We start from the raw sequence: 25,042 nt of genomic DNA, 5'->3' as shown, positions 1-25,042 counted from the left end.
AAATAGGGTTTTTTTTCTTCAAAGGTGCTCCACAACTCACATTAATTCCAGGGTTGCTGAGGTCCTTCCCCCTCCCCTGGCCACCCCTCCTCCCCCCCCCAAAAAAATATTACCAATTTATCTATCATATTATCAAAATGTCTACTTTATCAGAATGAAAACAATTATGGGTGTGGGAAACATAAGTGTGCAAACAAGATGATTTTATTATTTGTTTGTAATAAATGCAACCAATTCAGATGACAGAAAAATTAAAGGTATACACATTTCTATATTTAAAAAATATCTTTCTTTCATTTATTAAGGAAGCTTATAAAATTCTGAACTATAATATTGTTTGCCTTTGGTGTGTTACAGCAAATACATGTATTGTTAAACTGACTTGTTTGACATTTTGGGCTTGTAGATGCTGGAAAACCCATACCAAGAAAACCAATCATGTTCTTGTAGTCTGGTTCCCAACTAAAGATGAAACAGAGCAATTAATAGACTTTGGGAATTGTAAGGTTCGAGAATCAATCTAGCATGCTCGTACCCCTTCACAGGTGTGTAATCCATTGCAAAGTAAATGCGGAATAACTAAATATGAAAAATTAGGAGCAGTTTTGAAAAAAAACCAAACATTTTTTTCCAACGCTGGTCAGCTGACCTAACAATCCAGTAAGCTATTTCGTGATAGTTTGATCATTTAGTATTTTGATGTTTGCAAATGCTGTATCTTCCCTTTAACAACTAGAAACATAAGTTGAGCTAATTACAGATTCTAAGAAAATGTGTACCTGAGGTAAACACAGTTTGATCAAGAGATGTAATCATACAATTACAGATAGGGGGTCCAATTCAATAAACTCTTTGTTATACAAACAATAGTAATGTTAGAGAGTTAAAACCAATTACTTTTTACCAATTATATCACTAAAGTCTGGAGGATTAACTTAACTGATGTTAATGCAAACACGTCCAGGCACAGCTGAGCCTGGACCCTGTATTTCATCCAAAAGTTGACAGCAGCTATTTGAAATATAAAAACCTTTGCGCCCTACAAAGTTGAAAACAAAGTTCAAATCACGCATTTAAAATTCATTGCAATATCCGACTATATAAATATACAGAAGCCTAAACACTGATTCATCATAAAGTTGAATCAGACTTTTCTTTCAAGGCACGCAGTTTGTCTTCAATATTTACAAACAAGGCAGAGCAATCAGAATAGAGTGTGGCCCCATCAGGACTTTTAAAAGAAGATTTTGTATAAATCCTTTTGCCTTCTATTTTGTCAACGTGCGCCTCCATCTGAACAGCAGTCATCAAAGGAGTGGGTCTGGAAAAAGAATTGAAACAAGTAAGGATTAAATGTGTGAATTAAAAGAAATTTGTATCTGCTCAGCATTGCCAAAATGAAATAAATCAATCATTATTGGGGGGGGGGGGGCTGGGGGATAGTAGTAGTCTTTGTCCAAGTCTGGATTTATTCCCCTAATACACCCGATCCCCGACAAGCATGATAAAGCCACAGTGGAGGAATCAAATCTGATCTCGGGAACATTGGCAATGCTATCCAGGAAATTCTGAGCAGACCTCACACACACGTGCAATACAGTTCGATTAAGGTATGCTCCAAGTTTCCTGGGTAGCACTGCCAAATTTCCTAAGACTGCCACTGGGGCTTGACCACTCATGCCAGGGACCGGCTATTTTAAGGGAATCAAATCCACATCCAGTATTGGACCAAGACTAGGGAATAAGTGTCAAGGAGTGAGCTCAAGCTAACCAGCACAAGTGAGGTATGCTCAGAATTTCCTGGGTAGCACTGCCAAAGTTCCCAAGACTGGCTGTGATTCATCGCTGTGGCGGCTTGACTACTCATGCCAGGGACCAGCTTTTTTTAAGGGAGTCAAATCCAAATCTAGTCATGGAGCAAGACTAGGGAGTGAGCTCACCCCCACCAGCCCTCAAAAATTGTATTATCCAAGTTGCCCATAAATTGTCTCACACCTTCTAAACACATCATCATGGTGACCTTGCTACTTTTGCAGGGTTTGGAATAACAGAATATTCCTGGTTAAAAAATATTAAAATCGTTGCTGCCGTGCCAAGACTTTTGGCCAATTTCATGGAGCTTTTAAGCAGAAGATAGAGCTTAGCAAATATGTGCACTTAACGGAATTCAACCAGTCATAAGACAACAAAAAATAACAGCAGTTCTGTTGAAACCCCTCAGCCGGAGTCAAGTTATCATCCGGAAACCATTAACCTTTGACTCATCATGGTAACCTCAAACTTTGACCTTTTGACCCCAGAACCAATCCCAACTTGCCTGTACCAAAGGGCAGCCCCCTATCGAAGTAAGACACCAAAATCTCATTTCTAACTCAAGTTATCTTCCGGAAACCATTCACCTTTAACTCACCATGGTGACCTTGACCTTTGACCTTTATTCCCCAAAACCAATTTCAGCTCGCCTACTCCCAAGGGCAACCCCCTACCGGAGTTACAATCCCAAACAACATTTTCTAACTCAACTTATCATCTGGAAACTAAGCTGCCCGGACGTCCGCCCGCAACTACGGACGGACAGACATCGTAGGCGATGACAATACCCCTCGAGCCTCTCGGCTGATGGGTAAAAACTGTATGACATTTGGTCTGGCACCCTTTTTTGCTAAGCATGTATTCTTTTGAGCTTAGTAAAATTCAATACTCAACAGCTCCAAGTATAAAGTTGGGCCATGCTCATTACTACACAACTTACCTCCTATAGTTTGTTGTTAGTGAGGCTGTGACTATGGGCTTCTCCATTGATTTATCGACCAGTACTCCAGTGATGGCATCATGCATTGTGGCAAGGGCACCACCATGGGCAAATCTGAAAGCAGGATGAAACCCAAGTTTGATAAACACCGGTGCTGTAGTCAATTTACTTGTGATGGGTCACGAGTCAATCACAAGTAGATCACAACTCATGCAGTGCCAAGGCAACTCACAGTGGTCGAAAGGTGCTATCAACAAAATGAATCGAACCCAGCCCTGGAAAACTTCAGCAGCAGGACTCAAGAAATTCCAAGCTAGTCACATGTATGACTGCATTTGATTTATGTTGTTGAAAGCACCCTCTGGTACTGCAGCGGCAGTTTGACCATGCTTGCTAGGGATCGGGACTGGCTGCAATAGGGGAACACAATACAAAGTCTTGGGCCACGACTTCTTTTGACATTAAAAAAGTAATGAACACCAAATCTGAAGTGTAAAACTGCAAGATACAGTCTTCATCTATTGAAAAACCAGTACAGTCGAGTCTTGTTAATACAAACTCGTTCGGACCTAGCCAAATTGCTTGTTATATCAGAATTTTGTATTAAGAGGAATATCAGCCCCACTCATTGTGCACATAAATGCACAGTCGGGACCAAGGCTTTTATGTTTGTTATAACCAGAATTTGTATTAACAGAGTTTGTACTAACGAGAGTCCACTGTATTTCTTTTCTGCTGTCCTGTGAAACAGTCGAATCGCGTTAGTACAAACTCTGTTAATACAAAATTCTGGTTATAACAAACATAAAGCCTTAGTCCCGACTGTGCATTTATGTGCAAAATGAATGGGACTGATGTTCCTCTTAATACAAAATTCTGATATAACAAACAATCTGGCGAGGTCCGAACGAGTTTGTATTAACGAGACTCGACTGTAGTTACATTTTGTACATTGTATCAAAACTCAACTGCGATTGGGGCAGACAATCACAGGACTTTTGATATTTGGTCTCAGTGACTTAGAAGTGTAGAAGACCTTAACAATACCATGGGGAGTCAGGTTGGTGCAGTGGTTACTTTCCTTTCCTTTCGCCACTATGGCCCGGGTTCGATTCCTGCCTGGAGCCCTGGACCACATGTGGATTGGGTTTTCAGTTGATGTTTTTTTACTCATGAATTAAACATTCTACAAGTCATACTCTCTCACCCTGGGGGCCCTTGGGCTTCCTCTCCAAATTGACAAACTCCCATCAGTTTCCTCTCGTCTTTCTGCAGAAACAAGGCGTACTGCATTACGGGCCCGTTTGCCGTTGCGATCCTGGAAAACACAGACCGGGACGGTCTGGGGTCCGTGGTAGTGTTCCTCACTTGCACCCATCCATCTCTGTCTGCCTGGGCTCGGAGTCGGGAGTACAATTGTTCCGTCTCTGGAAGCCAGTCGTTCCGAGCCGAGCTCGCAACTCCCGTTGCCATCTGCATATTTCTGAATAGGAAATTCATGAGTAGGAAAACAGGGGAAAATTAATGGTAAAGTTGTAGCATCACTAGACCATTTGTTTTTTTGCTGACAGAGCATTCCATGCTAGAAACCAGCAAGGAATTTGACCCCAGTCACGTGGACGCTTCAAATAAAAGCTGGAGGTGGACACTGTCTGTCAGGCAAATAGTGACACGTCAATAATGTCATAGTCATACACAATTTTGCAGACAAAACAACATCCCTGGGTGAAATCAAAATAATAAGGTAACCTCTCTAAAAGCAACGTGTGACTTTTTTTTAATTTGTGAAGTGTAATTTAATATGATTAAAGATATGAGGATTTCATTAAGGTAGTGGATATTTTGCCGGAGGTAACGCCGGCAAACTAACGTTTACTAAAGGTTTGCCGGCGGCAATCCATATCAACAGAGGGCGCTGTACTCTTTAAGATAGGGCTGAATTATAACATGCATTAAATCCCCATCAAAGTTGTCTAGCACAGTCGGTGCAGTGGTTAAGCAATGGCTCTAGTGAGTGGGATGTCACGAGTTCGAATCCTGATCCCCGCTACAATTCTAAGGGTTTTTTTTCCCATCCCCAAATAAATAAGAATATTCTTCTTTTATTATTTTAATATGTCTCAAACATTTTATTGCAGAGTATTACTATTTCTTTTTCAGATTTGTGGCTCTGGAGGATTTTTTTTAAAGGGAAATAAAGTCCGAAATTATAAAATGGTCTGATTCCCATCTTGTAAATATAATAATACAACGATAATATTGGCATGGAGCCAGACTAAAATTTGTCACCGGAAAATGTTTAAGTACAAAAAAAAACAGTAACTGCGCATGTTCAGTGCAAATCCGGCAAACTAACGTTTACTGAAGGTTTGCCGTCTCCGGCAAAATATACACTGCCTTTCATTAATATAAATTAAGATGTATTATGGAAAAAATAAATGTTTGAAGACCAAGAAAATGACGGACCTTCATAATTAACATTCATTTCTCACATTTAAAAAACCTGAAATTCAATGATGACTTTTTGCATCAAGTATGCACTCCGATCGTAACTAGGGGCGACTTTTACTGCGTGGTGTTCTATTTTGAATCTGATGACGATTCCATACCGGTGCGTCATTGAAGCCGATACACCCAAAACCGAAATGCACGATCAGCAAATGAGTGTGTCATTTTGCTCTACGCAAACAGCGCAACGTGTGCGCGTCCCTCCACTGCAGATGATTTTCGTCGTGATGTTTTTTTAACCGTCATGGCGCACTTAAGTTGTTTGCGTATCTTCTACTTGCGCATTGCATTTAAAGTACACTTTTAAAATTCAATCCATCTGTTTTGATTGTGTTCTATATATTCAAAATGTCTGCGCCCAGAGCAGCTTCAAAGCTTCTCCGCACGCAAGAATGACGAGTTAGCGCTCTAGTTAAACTAGTATTAATTTAATATAGCTCTATGGGATTACCGCAGCACACATGTTCCCGGTAAACATCGCACCGCTATAGCATGCTGCTAGTGCTAGCCTAAGGGGGACTTCTTCACATACTGACACATACGCACAGAGTGTCAAGTGAACTGAATGATTGAATGCTGATTTCCATATCTACCGTCACCATTGGCAATGCCGAAAGACTGAATGACTGAAGGCTAAAGTAAAGCAATTGTTGGGCAACTAAACTAAATTACCAATCATCCCCCACCCCAATGAAAACATACCGTCGGGTAATCAGAGCTCGAAACATGTATGATGTAGCAAGTCCAGATGATCTCGATCTCGTCAAATCTAGCTAGGCCGGTGATTAAAACGTGACACCGTCATACGCGTCAATCATGTCAATACTGCGCTAGCGTTCTAGCATGTCTAGCGCGCGCTGCATGGTCAAAAAGGTCTCTTGAGGGCGCAACGTGCAGAACACGTGCCACACTGCTCGCGCCTATCCACTGGATGTCGGTAGCATAAAATGGTACGACAGTAGAGCGCGTAATGAATATGCATGACTATGACGTCACTAGAAGCTCATGAGTAATATATCACGCACGGTACTGATACACATGTAGATGCACACTGTATTGTTGATGTACCCTAACGTGGCGCGGCCCCTAACGTGGCGCACTTTGATTTTTCGCCTGTAGCGCCTAGCTAGAGCAAAAGTTTTAACTGAAATTTCACAGAAAGTGAAATTTCATCAAGTTATAAACACTCCCGTTCATAAATCGCGAATTTATTCACCCGCTACAAAGTTAAAAGAAAAACTTATTTTGGCGTGATTTTCCGATTTTATTTTCAAGTGCAAAGTGAACCCTTTGAAAATGCCCCGAAAAATAAGAAAATAATTTTGTGACAAACATCTGGCTGGGTATGTAAGTAGAGATAATAATGATTTATCAGAATTTATCAAGTTTTCAGAAATTCTTAAATGTTAATTTGGAATTTTCCGAGATTTATTTAAGTGCGCCACGTTAGGGAACACTCCGCCAAATTGTGCCCAATTTCCGGACGCCACCGTTTTTTAATTTCGGCTTAAATTTTATGAAACCGAAATTGTTCACAGAGGTTAAACAGCAAGCATTAATAAGGTAAAAGTACCAGTATTTCACTGCATGAATTTGAGGTTTGTCAACAAAGAGGTTTGGCAACACTACACGAGGAAATTTGGGTATGCTTCGAAGTGCGCCACGTTAGGGTACACCACCATATGTGCTGCATCCCACTTACCGATGATATCACATTTAACAAGTCCTCTTTCTACTGTCGCGCCGCCACCCTCTAGTGTCGTCCCACTTACCGATTTAACAAGTCCTCTTTCTACTATCGCGCCGCCACCCTCTACTGTTGCCCCACTTACCGATGATCATCAAATGGGGCGACACGAGAGGGTGGCGGCGCGACAGTAGAAAGAGGACTTGTTAAATGTGATATCATCGGTAGGTGGGACGACACTAGAGGGTGGCGGCGCGACAGTAGAAAGAGGACTTGTTAAAAGTGTATCATCGGTAGGTGGGACGACACTAGAGGGTGGCGGCGCGACAGTAGAAAGAGTACTTGTTAAATGTGATATCATCGGTAAGTGGGACGACACTAGAGGGTGGCGGCGCGACAGTAGAAAGAGGACTTGTTAAATGTGATATCATCGGTAAGTGGGATGCAGCACATACAGTGTGCATCTACATGTGTATCAGTACCGTGCGTGATATATTACGCATGAGCTTTTAGTGACGTCATAGTCATGCATATTCATTACGCGCTCTACTGTCGTACCATTTTATGCTACCCTGGATGCGTAATTTTTTTTCCTAGGAGGGTTAGGGGCAATGTCATGAATAATTCAGTTTTTCCTTTGAATCATTGCAAGACTTAGGTTCTCGTTCTATTTTCCCCTTAATTTAAAATTATCTCGGTGATAAATTTGGTGATGAAAAATAGCTGATGAAAATGAGCAGCGACGACGTGGATTCGAACCAGGGATCTTTGTATCCATAGCTCATCTCGCTATCCACTAGGCTACTGTGTGGTAGCTCGACAACAAGTGTTCTTTAAAATGCTTTAATGTATTGTAACTAGTTGAGTAACTGACAACAATGCTGTTGATGTCATTGTCCATTCTCATGGATAAACATGAATTATTCATGACATTGCCCCTAACCCTCCTAGGAATAAAAATTACGCACCCTGGATGTCCTTGGCACCGGTACCGGTGTCGTGCCAAAAACCGTCCGGTGTCACGGTCTCGCTTCTCCGGCGTGCTAGCTTCTCCAAAAGGAAAATTTCGCTTCAACACGCATGCACAAAATTGCGCAGTAGTGTACATTTTCGTCACTGTATTAGTGTGCCGAGTTCCTCGGGGTTGTACTTGTGCACGTAAGATCTTATTTGTATGAATGGTTACAGGGTATCAGTCGAATCCAGAATTTTCGTGGCACGCACTATTAACTCCCAATAACAAAAAAAGACTTGAAATGCACATTTATTTTAAGCCATGGTTGCAATAATAAAGACAAAATGGACCACGAACGAGCAAGGAACACGGACCAAGGAGTTCGTTCTTAATTATTCCTCCATGAACACACACACATGCATGACGCTGGGAACACCAATCAGAATGCTTGCAAGACCATGGAATGACTTGACCCACAGGAAGTGTTACATAACACATTCTTAGGTGTCCTTCACTGTGTTATTAATGGGCTTGGTAGACTTCAACAGCCCTAGGAAAAGTAAGCACAGTGGACACATGAGCATGAATCGTGCTCATGTAACGTGCACTATAACGTGCTCAATTATCCGCCGAATCCACCCGGAGAAGCTAGCACGCCGGAGAAGTGAGACCGTGGTCCGGTGCCAAATAGTGTCCGCTGAGCATGCGCAATAGGCGCCAGACACTATTTGGCATGTAATACATGCCAAATAGTGTCCGGTGCCAAATAGTGTCCGGGCGCCGTCGATCAAGAGAGAGAACAAGGGCGCACGTACGTACGTCCTGCCGGACAGTATTTTGCAGAAAAAATCGGACAGTATTTTGCAAGGGGGAATCGGACAATATTTGGCAGGGCGGGGAATCGGACAGTATTTGTTGGCAGGAAAAATCGGACAATATTCAGTAGCGGGGGAATCAGACAATATTTGGCAGGGGGAATCGGACAGTATTTAGCAGGAAAAATCGGACATTTTTTTCGCAGGGAAATCGGACACTATTTGGCAGGGGGAATCGGACACTGTTTAGCAGGAAAAATCGGACAGTATTCGGCTGGAAAAATTGGACAGTATTTGGCAGGGCGGAATCGGACAATATTTGGCAGGAAAAATCGGACAGTATTAGGTGGGAAAAACCGTAAAATATAACGTTGGTTATAATGCTACACACAGCACAGTACGTACTACACACTTCACACGGCGTTAGGCCTACGTACGTACTGCATGCCAAACAGGTGAACTGACGCGAAAAAACACACAAACATTTTGCACAAATATAATATTAGGGAAACCAAGTCAGATAGTTATCACAGATAACAAGGAAAACGTTAAAACAGATTGTAAAAAGCAAATTCAGGTGAAAAGAGATCTTTTCTATACGAGTATTGACAGTTCGACAAGGCACGCAATAGGATGCACGCCAAGCGCGGACACTATTTGGCAAGCGTCCGTAAACAATGTGACGTCATAGACGCATGACCAATCAGATCGCATTATGCTAATTAGCGGACACTATTTGGCACCGGACGGTTTTGGCACGACACCGGGTGCAGCCGCAGCTAGCATGCGTGCACGGATAAATGTATGGACTATAGGATTTGACATTTCCTGATCATTCCTGATTTCTCACTCAGTTCCCAATGACCTTGACACCATGAGCCGGTCGGCCGCCCGCGACCAGCTTGCTCCTCGCTGCGCTTTTCTGGTACGTCCGGGCATGCATCATCATAAACATCAATCATGATCTTGATCATGTTGTGCCCATTCTTGAAAATCACGCATTCTCGAGAATGGGCATGCACATTCTCGAGAATGGGCGCGCATTCTTAAGAATGAGCGCCCATTCTTAAGAACGAGCACGCGTTCTTAAGAATGAGCGCTCATTCTTAAGATTGGGTGGGAATATCACGTGCACAATTTATGAATTTTGCCCAATCTTAACAAACATTGCACGACATAATTATGTTAAATGAATTGTATAGCGGTTAAAAAAAAGGGAAACAATTCATATAAAGAGGAAAGAAAATGTGCTAAGCTTCTGTACTCGTATAACTACGATAATTTGAATCAAATTAAACCTGTTATTATTGCTTTTTTCTGCCCACTATGGGAAGTTTTGTAATAACGGAGGACTGGGAACTAGTCTGGGAAGTGCTTTATTTAGGCTAGACAAGTTACAAGTCCCTGCATGTATCATATGCGTGCCACGAAAAAAAACGATGTCCAGAAGCTGCCAAAATTGCTCTTTTGACTAGATAGAATCCAGCTCTGCGACGTTATGGTGGGATGTGAACATTAAATTGATGGCAATTTAAATGGGAAATAGCATTAGCACTATGGGATGTCGCAGTATTCATTTTCATTCTTCACATTCTTCATTCTTACGTCCCCCCCCCCCCCGCTTTTATTATCCCAAAAATCAGAATTCTTTGCACTAGTATTAGTATGTCTCTTATAATTTCCCGGTGTGGGCCCCCCATATTAATACGCCTTTACTTATCATATCCACTCTACTTTTCAGCGCCTTGCGTTGCAATAGTATAATTATTGAGAATCAGTGAACGAGGATTCAGCTAGACTTGCCAAGCGCAGCCGGTGCTCGGCATCGACAAGACCGTTATCTTGTCGCGCATTCTCGAGAATGTGCGCTCAATCTGGAAGAGTTATTTTTTGCCAAGATTGAGCAAGGATCCAGTTGCACATTCTCAAGAATGTGCATGCCCATTCTCGAGAATGCGTGATTTTCAAGAATGGGCACAACAATCACAATGATCAAGTGAACGAGTGATGATCAGTTTTACTTGTTTGACCAGTACCGTGTCCTACACTTCATCATGGCAAGTCACATAGGCCTTATCCGCTGTCTTTTACGAGCTACAAGTACAAGAGCCACTCACAGACTAAAGTCCTATGATTATGTATCAGTCATGTCAGTTGAGTCGCATCTTGAAACCAGAGCCAGCAGTGGTAGATGCTTTCACGAAGCTGACCAGAACCATCCAAGAAGCACGTCCAGTTACAGCCATGGGCGATTTTCACAGGTAAAATTAGCCCCATGATAAATGTGTCTCAAACTTTACTGAACTCTGTGCATGTATCGTTTGCCACTCAGTGATGCTTGCTAAATTTCCTGAAAAGTTGTGTTCCAGGAGATTGAACGTACATCACTTAGTGGCTCACAATACTGAAGAAGTCCAGTATTTGAGTCGCATTTGTGGAGCTAAGGTAAAATTAATTATGTTTTTCATACTCGGATCACCCTGAATAGGCCTTATGGAATGAAGGGTTTTAGAAAGATATTTTTGTCCTACAGTATCCAGAATAGGCCTACCATAATTCCTTCCATGATATGGTACAACTCAATAAAATGCTTCTATTTTAATTGAAATCCAGTTCTATCATCTTTGAATTTCTTAGAATAGAGACTTTCAGACTACATCCAAAGTCGCGGCCTCAGCTCGGAAAGAATGGCTCCCGGAGACGGACGAATTGTACTCCCGACTTCGAGCCCAAGCAGACAGAGATGGATGGGTGCAAGTGAGGAACACTACCACGGACCCCAGACCGTCAAGGTATTTTTCCAGGGTCGCAACGGAAAACGGGCCCGTGATGCAGTACGCCATGTTTCTGCAGAAAGACGAGAGGAAACTGATGGGAGTTTGTCAATTTGGAGAGGAAGCCCAAGGGCCCCAGGGGTGAGTTTTTTACTTTTGTAAATAACTAAATGCACTCTGTGAGTTACATTTCCAAATACTCATAAATGTTTTCCTCCATGTTTTGATCCATCTGAACTTTGAATTTGCCACAATTAGAGTTTCGTATTTGAGTCTTTAACCAGTTCGACAAGAATGGAACAAGGCCTGGGATTAATTTTCACTCGACCTAAAGCCAGGCGGGTTGAAGCCATCACCCTTAGCTAGCACACTAATTCTGGCTGCGCTCACTGAGAGCAGGTCGCTGACAGATAATTCCAGCCTCGCTCCCTGCGTGTTTATCTGTCATCCATTCCGAATACCACAAAACCTTTGCATGTACATGTATACCCGTCATCCGGTGCTAAGTGGTTAACAAGTCCTCACAAGGCATTGAAAGTCATAAGATTTGCCATCCCAAGTCAATCTAAAAATCTGTTCAAACAAATAGTACAGTGACAAAGTCATTCCTTATATTACTCAGTTCCTGTTAGACCTACGTGTTGCTGGACTTGTGACTGCACCGTGATAGACTTGACTACACCACTGCTTGAAGACAGTGTTGTCATGGAGGAAGTTTAGATTGCTCCTTGCATCTATTTATTCCATTTCTGGTTACTCTCTCTCATCCACTCATTAGGTTTACTCAAGGGGGTGCTTCAGCCACAATACATGATGTCATCACTGGACTGCTCTCACAGGAAGTATATGCAAAGTTTACCGTCACAGCGTCGTTAACTGTTAACTTTAAGAGGTAACTTTTTTCTTTATGTACTGGAAGAGCGTGTATCTGTGACAACGTGACAGTGTTACTGTTTTAGTTGCATAGCCAAGATACCGTATCCTAGACTGTGTCACATGACCCATTGATATCTAAGATTGTCTTGGCTGTGCTGCCTTGATTGGCCTACTTCGTCTGCACACTCACCTGCATCGTGCTTAACACAGCACCCGATAGGTATGTGTGTAGATATTTAAATAAGGTCGACCCCTCCGTAACAGATCAACCTGACAAATCAATGCGTCCGGCTCATTGATCTCTGTATCAGACTTTAAATGGCAGTCAACAATAATCCGCCATTTTGAGTCCATGTTCAGAACAAGACTCCCAAAAAATCCCCCAATCAGGAAAAAGCGCAATCTACTGTTCTGCTTGTATAGACTCCATAGGTTGTGCACATAAAAACATTAACCCTCCTACTGTTTATTAGCAGTCACACAGTCAAAAATTCCATCCACTTCCCCTGCCATGCCTTTTACACAGGCTAGTCACAGACAGTCAGATCATATATTAGGCAAGCACTCTGACTAGTCAAATTCAGTCAATAGACCAAAGCAGGCAACTGGTTACACAGCTGTCTTATCAATCACCTACAGTCAAAGCACAGCTGTATCAAGTTACATAAACGGTCCCAGTCAGTCAATCCTGCTTTGTGTTGGCTGGGAGCTCTTTAGTGTTGAAAACAGTCACTTGATTGATTTTGACTGAAAGGACGACTTGGCACAGAATGAATGTTTGTACAGAAAGGTCAAGAGTAATCAGTTGTCATGCTATTGCAAGTTTATGGGTTTTAATGCTGCATTTTTTGGGGTTTCCGTTCTTTTCCAGACCCACTCCGTTGCGATCTGCTGTACTGATGGAGGCAAACGTCGACAAAATTGAAGGCCGAAAGGTTTTTCTCAAATCATGCCTTAAAAGTCCTGATGGGGCAACACTCTATTCAGACTGCACTGCCTTGTACATAATCATTGAAGACAAACCGCACGCTGTGGATATTAAATATAGTTCACCTGGATGAAAATGGTCAGTTCTACCATGCAGATGCAATTGTGACAACCTCGACTCCATAGGCTGTGTGCTCATTCAGTCACTAACCCCTGGCTGTCTAGAATACGAAAACAATGTTGATTGACTATTCAGAGCATATTGCATGCATAGTTCAAAGGCTGCACGTGCTATATGTGCTCCTGTATCTTCTGACTTCTGCTCGTCAGGTATGAACATTTTTTTGAAGACTGCGCTGCCTATGCCATGGAAAGTGTGGAAGCCTCTTTTTTCACCAAAAAAACCTGCAACTTGTGTTGGAAAGGGACGACAGAGGTACGCATGTTATAAATTCTAGCAACGCGACGTCAAAATCTCATCTTTGCTAGGATTGATTCAAAAATTTGGATTCTTCAAAATTGAAAGTACTGCTTCACACGTTGACTGCCGTCCTGATTTAAATCTCCCACATAGTGGGAGATTTGAATTACAAAATACCAGGGGTTAAGATCGTGCAAGGCATGGTGGGAACCAACATAGTGCAGCAAGATCGTACCCATGGGGACGAGGTTGCAATTATGATTGTTTAATGGAACAACTACAAGTCTCCATTTCAAAAGAATCTCTCATAATACTTCACGTTTTGAAAGTTAACACTTGGATGAAGTTTTTTAAATGTGCGCTTTGGTTTTTGCTTTGTGTAAAACTATTTTATCAAAATAAATATACCTTTAGTTGTACTTTGTACATGGGTCAAAGGTAATTTATTATACAAGACAATGAGTACTTTAACTTAACTTGGATGAGTGAGCTTGTTGTCTGGACTCGAGTTATATTTTAATTCTGAAATAATTGAACACCAAGTCATCAACAGATATTATTGAGAACATACTGTCTTGATTTGAGTTATATTTAATTATGTAGTAATTGAAAACCCAGTATGTTGTCTGGACTCGAGTTATGTTTAATTCTGAAATAATTGAACACCAAGTCATCAACAGATATTATTGAGAACATGCCGTCTTGATTTGAGTTATATTTAATTATGTAGTAATTGAAAACCAAGTCAACAACGTACATATTTTTTTAACATGTTGTCTGGACTCGAGTTATGTTTAATTCTGAAATAATTGAACACCAAGTCATCAACATATATTATTGAGAGCATGCTGTATTGATTTGAGTTATATTTAATTATGTAGTAGAAAACAAAGTCCTCAACATAGATAGTTTTTAACATGATGTCTGGACTCGCGTTGTATTTAATTCTGAAATAATTGAACACCAAGTCATCAACGTATCATTGAACTTTTAATCAGCTCTTTGAAAATCGTATTTTTAAAAAGATCATTATTAAAAAAAAACTCATGTAGTGTGATCAAATCCCCATAAGCGACTGCTTACAATAATAGTACTGCTACCACATAATTTAATCATATTTGTTCACCAGGGACTGCAAAATCACAGCTCTTATAAGAATAAACCCAGGGGAGGATCCAGGAATTTGTACAAAATCACACAAAGCATTCAATACTAATATTCTAGTCTTTTTTTCTGATTTCTTTCGGCGTAACTCGCATATCAACACTGATTCTTTAATTCGTACCTTTATGCAGAAATTTAATATTTCGACAGTGTAGCCACAATTTTTTTTTCTCGTTATCTCAGTGCAGAATTTTAGGAAGCCCATGCATGTAAAAGACAAGCCATTTTATTTTTGATATTGAGATAATCAAATATTGCATATATTAAGCTCCAAACACGTCATAGAGGCCCCCTCAAGTCTACCGATTCCGATTCTGACCATGAATATAATTCTAATATTCTCGTCCATTTTCTGATATTTTTCGCCATAACCGATTGAAATCGCGCCTCGCCAGTTTTCCTCTCATATCTGAATGCTGAAAATTAATATTTCTACAGCGTGTAGCCACAAACTTTTCTGTCGTAAACTCAGTGCAGAATTTTATTATGCCCATGCAAAAGAAAAAAATTAACATAAAAGCCATTTTATGATAAAATTAGCATATGTTGCATAAACTCCAACGACGTTAGAGGCTCCGTCAAGTCTACCGTTGTCATAAATTCAGTGCAGAATTTTATTATACCCATGCAAAAGACCAACAAAAAACAACAACATAAAAGCCATTTTATCTTAATGTCGTAACCTTAGTGCAGAATTTTATTATACCCATGCAAAAGACCACCAAAAAAAAACCCCATAAAGGCCATTTTATCTTAAAATTAGCATAATTATGTTTCATAAACTTTAACGACGTGAGACGCTCTGTCAATTCTACCAATGTCGTAACCTTAGTGCAGAATTTTATTATGCCCATGCAAAAGACAAAAAAAAACTAAAAAAACCCCTAGAGTTTCGTTTGTTGAGTTACAAACGCAGAGTGGTCGGGCGGACAGCCTTTTCATTATACACTGCCCAGTTAAGTTAGGAATATATGTTTATGTAGAAAAAAGGATCAGGAAATTAAATCCCTTCAAGTACAATCAATGTTTCAAAAAGGTATCTTTATTAACGGTGTGATAAATTCCGGTAAACATTCTATGTGCACAAAAAAATTATTTCTGGTTTGATGACGTCATCAGTCAAAAACGGTTAGTGAATACTGATAAAGTTCGGAAAGGATAATTTTTCATTGTAAAGTTAAAATAACGTATGAAAATATGGGAAATATAACTGTTTGTATTAATAACACCTAACTTCCGGTTTGATGACGTATTAATAACACCTAACTTCCGGTTTGATGACGTCACAGCATTAGAGATCCAAAGGTGAACTTTGCAGTGGATACCATTATTTGGACTTCGAAGATATGACAGGGATCAAATGATAGAATTAAATTAAAACTATGATCCTTTTCAAATTCTCCTTAAAGTAACTTCCGGTCTGATGACGTCATGAATTTGAAACCTTGCCAAGTTATCTGTGGTTAATCAGAGAATATCAAGGGGCGATTTGGTAAAATTTGGAAGGATGGTTTTAAAATTAATGAAGGAAAACTCTATTTTGTGTGCCGATAGGGGGCGCCCTTTCGGATGTTGACGTCATCACTGTTTTTTGCGTCTTTCTTTCCTCACTAAACACTTGCATAATATATATGTCCGTAGTAATATGCTTCCGCTTTTGAGTTTATATTCAGTTTTTATTGCACTTCCGGTAATACCGGAAGTAAAGGTCAAGCGGTTTTGCGTCCGGGAACACGAAATGTTTCTCACGGCATAGTCTACAACCTCACGAGAAAACGAACATGACGACATGACGACGTAACAAAATGTATAAAATCTTCGTAACATGGTACAAGCTCACACAAGGTTTTGTGATGATACCGTGAACCGTTCGGAAGAAATGTTGCTTTGTTTGGATGTATCAGGCTAACGTCTTCATTTTGAATTCACCTAACTTTGACCTTTCATCCGAAAGGGCGCCCCCTAGCGGCACATAAAAAGCGAGTTTTGCTTTCTTTAATTTTTAAACCATCCTTCCAAATTTTACCAAATCACTCCTTGATATTCTCTGAACCACAGATAACTTGCCAAGGTTTCAAATTCATGACGTCATCAGACCGGAAGTTACTTTTAAGGAGAATTTGAAAGGATAATATTTTTAATTTAATTCTATCATTTGATCCCTGTCATATCTTCGTAGGCTAAATAAAGATATCCATTACAATGATCACCTTTGGATATATAATGCTGTGACGTCATCAAACCGGAAGTTAGGTGTTATAATACAAACAATTATATTTCCCATATTTTAATACGTTAATTTAACTTCACAGTGAAAATGTATTCTCTCCGAAATTTATCAGTATTCACTTACCGTTTTGACTGATGACGTCATCAAACCAGAAAAAAAAACACATTTTTTGCGCACATAAAATGTTTACTGAAATTTATAACACCGTTAAAGATACCAGTAACAAAATAATCAATTGTACTGGAAGGGATTTAATTTCGTGATCCTGGTTCTACACGAACATATATTCCTAACTTAACTGGGCAGTGTATAATGAAAAGGCTGTCCGCCCGACCACTCTGCGTTTGTAACTCAAACAAACGCGAACCTCTAGTTTTTCTTTTGAGATAATCATGTGTTGCATAAGCTCCAAGGACGTCATACACCGCGTTCCCACTTGAATTGGAAAAAGGTGGATCAAGATCCGGCATTTTGGTGTGATCGTTATCTTACCGCAACGAAACCGCAAGTCGCGTTCCCACTTACGCTTGATCCACCTTTTCGTACGGAAATGTTGGGTCCGAAAGGTCACTGAGTTCGGAATTACGCGCGCTCTGTGGGAGTGCCATAGTTGCATGGTTGCATGCTAGGCCAGGATGGGTCAGTTTTCAAACAGCACTATCAGAATTCACCGACAAAAAGTACGCGAATTCACCAACATAAATCACGGATCTGTAGAGGATCCGTGCGTGCATAAATTAACAGGTGAAATCCAACAGAGCCGCTCGTTGTGTGACATCACGGCAGAAACCAATGCATCGATAAGAGATTCCCTGGTTCTGAAGCTTCTCATTGGTTAGAAACGGTCACATGATGTACTACGACATCATTTTCCAATTTTCTATAATCAATACTTCAGATTTGTCACCTCCGTACGTACCGCGTTATCGGCACTATTCTCATCGCATACTCGTAAGCTTTTCCATGATTCTGTGCCAAAGTGAAGTCTTTCAGTGGTGAGTGCGGACTCAGAGTCATTTATGGATGGAAAAATAAGTACAATTTCAGGAATGAAAAAGGTTTAGTAATGGACGAACACGCAACAAAAATAAGGCCTATAGTGTAGTTTTAGGATACCACGTGCGCTTTTGCATGCGCGGTGCTAGCCCGTAGTTCAGCGGTTGTTTATTGTGCATGTTGTATACGCTGGAAATGTTCACATGAGCTACACGCCTGAAAACGTGTTTCTTCGTTCATGAGACCGCAACATTTTCGCGCCACTCGTGCACCGGGCGGATGTTAACAGGTCAAATTGCCGGATCAGATCCACCTTTTGCGTTCCCATCTATAGAGGTCAATCTTTATACCAGACTTGGATTGGGGGGGGGGGGGGATATGGCCATGTGTTTCGATCATGATAAACAAGTCAGGGTTCGAGCTGCATGTCCATTGCGGTCACCACCACTTGCCTCTCTCCACCAAGGAGTAGGGTACCGGCATGAGCTGAGGAGTAACCCGCTGCGATGGACTAGCATCCAATCCAGGCGGAATAGAAATACTCTCAGTCATTCCATGCCACTGAAACCGGAGATAATTAAACGCCGGCCGAAAGAATCTGACAGTTAGGACAAATGGGAGCATGCATCAATCGGATCGTGTCTTCGAAGTTGCAAAGCTGCTCATTATTTACAGCAAATGAACCATGAATTGACATGAATTGACATGAATGACAGCGATATTTGGAATCTGATATCTAGTACAATCTTTGCCCGCGGTTACCGCTCGACACATACAGTATCAGTGATGTTATTTCATCTTCGGCGTCCCACTCCGATAATCCGAGCGAATGTTCACCTTGTTATGTCACTTTTGTGGATTTCTTAATTAACGAGGCATTTCTGGCAACACGAGATCTACGAGTGACAGGCAGGCCGTCTTGAGTTATCACACAATCATCACGAAAGTGGTATTCAGTCTATTAAAATGTTGCCTGACCTGGATCTAGTACATTACATTGTCATTGACCTTACCCCGAATGTGTGGTATTGTCTATATTGTAATCTCTCGAATTTATTGAGAAGGTACCGGACTAATTTGCACTCTGCCTCCAAAATGGGATGACTCGTGATATTGTGATGATTTCACCAAATTCATTCCTTAGTGGCGGATCGGCTGGGGGGGGGGGGGGGGGGGCGGGGGGAGGTTGCACACCCCCCTCCGTTCAGCCGCTGCTAATGTTATAATAATCATGGACTTTTCCCTTCACCCGTCAAGACTCAAGAGTTGTATACCACCAAAAGTGGACCCGATTTGATTCTTAGCATCTTAAAACTCCGCTTTGTATTATCATTACTCGAGATCTATGGTACGATTTGGTGTTTTAATGCAACTGGGGGCAGGGGAAGGATTCGCGGCTACATATAGGCGGCTCCCCCTGGATTCCGAGTAACAGATTTACAAGTACTTATTCACTGTGTACGAACAAGGCATTATTGATACCGCAATCGCTAGCCACGAGACGTCTAAACGTGCTGAAAACCTTAGCCAATCAGTATACAATGTATAGGGAAGGTGACATCGGCATGACGTAGCCTACGCATAGCAACCAATAAGATTTCAGAACCACTGAGGGCGAGTACGTTTGGTTTGAGTTCAGGCTCCAGGCAATCGATAGACATAGCAGCATCTTGAAATTAGCTAGGCCGCACATCGCCATCTGTTCCTGCACGCGGGGTTAAAAAAATTTAACCAACCTTTTTAACCAACAAAATTTTAACCAGCGTTTTGAGAGTGTAGAAACGAGTTCGTTATTTTGGGCCTGCAATAGAAGACAGGAGGAATCAATTGGGTGCCTGACTGTACTGCACTTCAGACGGGATTTTGTACCACTCAAAACAAAACCCATCGTCAACGAAGTCCTCCACTACTATGGGCCAGAAAATCAGCTGCCGACTGACTGGGAAAGCTGGCGGCTGGGCTGGACCGGTTGCTGTCTTAACGATGTGGACTTACTGCTTCATGTCGACCGGAGTTATCAAAGCACTCGGGGTCATGCTGCCGACGCTGCGAGACCAGTTTGAAACGAAAAGCTGGGTCATTGGCTGGATAACATCCATGGTGGTTGCCATGAGTGGGTTCATTGGTAAAATTTCTTCGGTTTATTTAACATTCACTATGATTAATAATCGAGTTTATTTTGACGCGGGGATATCTCGAGAATTAGTTCTAAAAGACCCCTGATGCAGATTTTTTTTAAAACCACATATAGCTACATGTTAATTGTTTACTCTGTCTGATTACGTCACACGCTGAACATGTTAGTGATTGGCGTTCATTGGTCGAACGTTACAACATGGTAACGATAGGGAGATAGCATACAGGCAGTCAACAAAGTCTTTGTCCTTTCAAGTCCACCAAAGACGGGACATAGGCTTAATTTTGCCTATGACCTTGAACATCTTTCTTATAAACAAGTTCATTTGTGTAGTTGTTATAGGGAAGTTATATTAGGCCTAGATAGAAAAGTGTTGCTTTTGACTTAGTACTGCAAGTCCTTAAAGGCGTATTATATGGGATCATTTGCTTTGCATGTATTTAGTTCGTTTCCAATTATAACACCACTTAAAATCGAAAGAAAAACGTTCAAAACCTTTTAACCTGTTGAAGTTTCAGTTAAAGGGAATAAACAACATTTGCAAACATCGAAAAATAAAACTATCAAGTTTTTACAAAATACCTTACTAGGATGATGGTAAATGACAGTCTAAAGCATCCTGTAAAATTATGGCACACAGTGTGAAGTCATTTTCAAGAAAATGGTATTTCCTACGGTGGTTGGCCGACCACCGTTGGAAAAACCTAACTATTTTTCAACTACTGCTCCAAATTTACCATTTTTTTACAGTCCAAAAAAATTTTGTTTGCTATTTGTTACATGGTCAAGTGCAGGCCAGCTGCACTGGTTCCCTTACCTTACAATTTTCCGGCATCTACAAATTGATCCATTTTATCCTTAGTGGAGTCAGGGAACTAGACTACTTGAACATTTTTGTTTTGCTTGTTTTTTTAAGCATTTTCGAACACAAAACTTCAGACATGTCAGGGCAACAATATTTGATCTATTATACTAACCCCTCAAATAGTTAATTTCTGAAAATTACAGCAAAAGCCAATGATGTACATTCCCTTTAAGTTACAAATTTCAGGAAAATAGTGAAAAGACATACACGTACTATACCTTTTAATCACGAAATTCAGGAAACACGAGTTCATCCTTAGCACTCTATTTTCAAAAAACAGTCAACTGACTGATCGTATTTCTTCAGCAAGCCAGACGGAATGAATTCACAGTGTGTTCAGTACCAGTATACGATATTTAATTCAAGTATGTTTAAAAAAATAAATAATAATTCGTCAAGGTTACTTTTGAGATAAATGCAAATGATCCTAGTACATGCTTTTTATTGTAGACTGTGCCATGAATACATTCAGGCTACATACCGCCAATGGAATTATCCTCTACACCGTACACATTTCCGTGATCAATTTATTTGTTTTCGATGTTATCGAAATTCCAACCCTTACAAAAAGTGTGGGTGTAAGAGTATTGGCGTCGACTTGTCGTCTATACTGTATGTACAGGCGAACGTTGTTGTTGAAGAGCAACATAACAAGAAGCAAACAGATGTTGTTTGTTTTACCTGTCAGTAGGCGCCATGCCAATTCATCTCCCAAATGGAACATTAATTATGAATCGCAATTTAAAATGCCTATGGCAGGATCATAAATGTCTGAACTCCATCATAATTTAATCCCAATTTTTGTCACAGGTCCTTTTGTGGGGCCATTGGTACGACGGTTCGGAGCCAGTGGCGTCATCATGACGTGCGGTGCAATGCTTGGATTAGCTAGCATTGCTGGGTCCTTTGCAATCGCTACTTATCAACTGGCTTTAGCTTACACCCTCTTGGCAGGTAAGGCTGCACCCGGGTGCTTTGCTGTGACCATCTGCTTGATATGAGATACTACATTGGAGTCATTATGTTTGATAGCAATTTATTACTGTACTTCACTCTCGGGTCTCTTCATAAAGAATTGAGACATCCACCATCAGAACACAAGAACTTTAAAAAAACTTATATTTTTATAGGGTTATTGGAATGTTCTCCCCCCCCCCCTTTAGGTCAATTGGTAGTTTAAAACTTATCTAGAGAAATATCTCTTAAGCAGCTGAATTTATACCGGTATTAGAACAAAAAATGTTGCATGATAAATATATTGGTCAAAATGTTTCGCTAATTAATTGAATTCAACTGAACAAGTAATTGTAGTAATAGTCGTATATTTTTCGCTTATTTTCAGGTGCGGGATTGGGAATGTCGGACGTTATTTCCAAACAGGTGGTCGGACGCTGCTTCGATCAGAATCACGCAACAGCCATCGGCATCGCACGGACCGGAGCATCGATGGGACTGTTCATAAGCGCGCCCGTCGTCCAGATACTCCTGGATGCGTACGGCTGGAGAGGAACCATGCTACTGATGGGAGCAATCTGTTCACATATGATTCTGTGTGGCGCACTGATGCATCAGTATGGTAGCTCGAAACCAAGAAATGAGGACTATCAGGAAATACAAGGGGTCAGTGATTTCTCATCGGCAATACACCCGGCCAATCTGCTGTCTTCCTTGTGCACAATATGGAAGAGCTTCGTAGTCAATTTGGATCTGAAACTGTTTCTCGACATTCGTTTCTGGTTGACGGCTATCATCTACTGCAACTCGAAGTTCGCAATCGATATGTGGAAAATTTATTTTGTCTCAAGCGTTGTATCTCGGGGCTTCTCTCTGGAGGATGCGGCTGCATTCGTGGCGGTTGGAGGCGTGGGGAGTTTGGTATCAAAACTTGCCCAAGGGTTTATCGTGGACCGAGGTATACTGCCGTGTTGGGCTGTGATGGCTATCGGTCTTGGGTGTGGCACTGTGTCTTTCTGCACAACTCCGTGGCTGAAGTCTTATTGGTCAATCATGTTGTTGTCCTCGCTTCTGCTTATGACCGGCTACGGTCTGACAATCTGCATAGATGTCGCTGTCAAGCAAATGCTTGGAGTGGATTTGTTGGCTGGTGTCTACGGTTGGATCGGGATTCTTACTACCATACTGCGGTGCACTCTCGGCTTCCTGCCAGGTAATTAACCGGTGCAATATTTATTTTTTATCTCAAATACCCATCTGTGTATACTGATTGAAAAGACCGTTTCACTGATTTACCAAAGGCCCTACCCGATAATGGTAAAGCATTATATTAAGGGAATAAATGTGTGCTTGACCAGTTTTAAACACTCTGTTTAAGACCGGTTGGAGTCTGGATGCTGATCAGCACTCCAACCGGTCTTAAACAGAGTGTTTAATACCGGCCAAGCACATTTTTTCCCATTCATAAATACCTTTTCAGTAAAAAAAATGTCAAAAATTTCAGTCCAAACGTCACTGAAACAAGTCAAAAAATATAAATTTCCAACTATTTTTTTAAACAATTTTAAGTCAAGTTTTTCGAAACACTCCTCTAGCTGCACTATGGTAGTGTCCATGTTGTAAACATGCAACTCCTTAGGCCTATATGGAGATCATGACCCGCGTGTCGCGCGTATGATACGCTTGTCGCGCAGAACGCAGCTGTGCCGGTGAAGTGTGAGTTTAGGACTATGAAATACTAACTCACTGGTTGTATTGCGCATGCCGCCTACGTGTGCATTTTGAACGTTCAACCAATAAAACGGTATAACTAAAAAGCACCTTAACGGTTTAACTAAAAAGCACTGGATTTTAAAGGAGACAAAATTTCATGTGACACCAGCCAGCCGGTCTCTATCAACCTTGAAACCGGCCACATGACGGGCTTTCGACAAAATAGGAATGGGTAAAATGCCATATGTATTTATGAATGAAAAATAAAGGTCGAGTATACAGATCTTTCCCGTAATAAATCTAGTTTAAAGTGCGTAACTGGCGACGTAGGTTGCGATGAGTTTATCCGCCATTTCGTGATGCAAACACAAACGGGAATTTATGACGCACCTTCGCTTCGCTTTTGGTCCAATAGGGCAATGTCGTGCAAAGAGCAAAATGTTCTGAGAGCCCTTTACATCATTAGGCTTCCATTATACATGTACAAAGAAGTTTGACATTTAAGTTGCATAGCCTTTTGAAGCTTATTTGGCTTTAACTTTCTTTTTCCATTTCAGGGTTGATGTATGACTACAGTGGTAGCTACAACGCACCCTTCTTTTTCCTGGGATGCATGTGTATGCCCTCGTTGTTTTCAGTTCTGGTGTTACGATACAAGCAACTGGTATAGTTCCGCATTCACATGGTGGTATTCCCAGGCCTACAGCCTATTTGCGTTTTCGTAGTATGTAAAATATACCTGATATTTAATTAATTTATGCCATTGAAACAGAAAATGCTTTTTGTTTTCATCCTCTCCTAATATTCTATCATAGGCATTTTCCAGTTTAGGTCTACCTTTCCTCCTCCTTCTAAGCGGGAGTCACTAGAGGGGATGTAGGTGTGAAATCCTATTTGTTTTTAACGGCAACATGGTGTCACTATCGGCAAAAATAATGTATGCCAGCATGAACAGAACCGCCTTATTTTCAGAAGGTGTCCAGTTCCTTCCGCTGTCTTGCTCGTTCCCACCGCCCTATAGGATGTTGATGCCCGCTTATCGGAAACACAACCAAAGGATTGTGAGTAGGTCATTTTCCATAGGCAATGTACATACAATTCGTGCGCACACGGAAGTGCTGACCTCGGGTCACTATGCAATAGATCTTTATCATGCTGCCACCATTTCAGTCATGTTCCCTGTATCCAATAACAGTACAGAAAATATTGGGGTTTTTTTTTGGTGCTAAAGGGAACCAGACTATTTCCCCTTCCAGCCTCGCTTTGGT

At 41.1% G+C, this 25,042-nt stretch overlaps 3 protein-coding genes across 3 annotated transcripts; 2 read left to right on the top strand and 1 right to left on the bottom strand.

The window, feature by feature from the left end:
- Positions 1-186: 186 nt before the first annotated feature.
- On the bottom strand, positions 187-6,069 carry LOC119746295 (acyl-coenzyme A thioesterase THEM4-like). Its single transcript, XM_038223159.1, has 4 exons — positions 5,963-6,069; positions 3,960-4,235; positions 2,753-2,866; positions 187-1,321 (listed from the first exon to the last, which is right to left on the bottom strand). The coding sequence occupies exons 1-4, from the start codon at positions 5,986-5,988 to the stop codon at positions 1,132-1,134; spliced, it is 606 nt and encodes a 201-aa protein (XP_038079087.1). The 5' UTR covers positions 5,989-6,069; the 3' UTR covers positions 187-1,131.
- Positions 6,070-9,487: 3,418 nt separating this feature from the next.
- LOC119746203 lies at positions 9,488-14,636 on the top strand. Its single transcript, XM_038223011.1, has 5 exons — positions 9,488-9,686; positions 10,700-10,978; positions 11,355-11,632; positions 12,270-12,383; positions 13,239-14,636. Exons 2-5 carry the CDS (start codon positions 10,772-10,774, stop codon positions 13,426-13,428), a joined length of 789 nt encoding a protein of 262 aa, XP_038078939.1. The 5' UTR covers positions 9,488-9,686; positions 10,700-10,771; the 3' UTR covers positions 13,429-14,636.
- Positions 14,637-19,700: 5,064 nt separating this feature from the next.
- Positions 19,701-24,794, top strand: LOC119744737 (monocarboxylate transporter 13-like). The gene is made up of 4 exons (XM_038220824.1): positions 19,701-20,230; positions 21,918-22,061; positions 22,450-23,274; positions 24,332-24,794. Exons 1-4 carry the CDS (start codon positions 20,017-20,019, stop codon positions 24,442-24,444), a joined length of 1,296 nt encoding a protein of 431 aa, XP_038076752.1. The 5' UTR covers positions 19,701-20,016; the 3' UTR covers positions 24,445-24,794.
- The last annotated feature ends 248 nt before the right edge of the window (positions 24,795-25,042 follow it).

Source organism: Patiria miniata, unplaced genomic scaffold (genome assembly GCF_015706575.1).
Source record: "Patiria miniata isolate m_02_andy unplaced genomic scaffold, ASM1570657v1 HiC_scaffold_7, whole genome shotgun sequence".
Classification (NCBI taxonomy): domain Eukaryota; kingdom Metazoa; phylum Echinodermata; class Asteroidea; order Valvatida; family Asterinidae; genus Patiria; species Patiria miniata.
Note: the sequence above shows the minus strand (reverse complement) of the source record. Positions and strands in the feature narration are given on the sequence as shown.

Bases quoted from the DNA above. Each gene is read 5' to 3' on its own strand.
- LOC119746203 (XM_038223011.1), top strand. From the start codon at position 10,772: ATGGCAAGTCACATAGGCCTTATCCGCTGTCTTTTACGAGCTACAAGT. The intron at 11,633-12,269 runs GTGAGTTTTTTA...TCCACTCATTAG, and splicing joins GAAGCCCAAGGGCCCCAGGG to GTTTACTCAAGGGGGTGCTT. The intron at 12,384-13,238 runs GTAACTTTTTTC...GTTCTTTTCCAG, and splicing joins TTAACTGTTAACTTTAAGAG to ACCCACTCCGTTGCGATCTG.
- LOC119744737 (XM_038220824.1), top strand. From the start codon at position 20,017: ATGGGCCAGAAAATCAGCTGCCGACTGACTGGGAAAGCTGGCGGCTGG. The intron at 22,062-22,449 runs GTAAGGCTGCAC...GCTTATTTTCAG, and splicing joins AGCTTACACCCTCTTGGCAG to GTGCGGGATTGGGAATGTCG. The intron at 23,275-24,331 runs GTAATTAACCGG...TTTCCATTTCAG, and splicing joins CACTCTCGGCTTCCTGCCAG to GGTTGATGTATGACTACAGT.
- LOC119746295 (XM_038223159.1), bottom strand. From the start codon at position 5,988: ATGTTTCGAGCTCTGATTACCCGACG. The intron at 2,867-3,959 runs GTGAGAGAGTAT...TCCTGCTTTCAG, and splicing joins GAAGCCCAAGGGCCCCCAGG to ATTTGCCCATGGTGGTGCCC. The intron at 1,322-2,752 runs GTAAGTTGTGTA...TTCTTTTTCCAG, and splicing joins CTAACAACAAACTATAGGAG to ACCCACTCCTTTGATGACTG.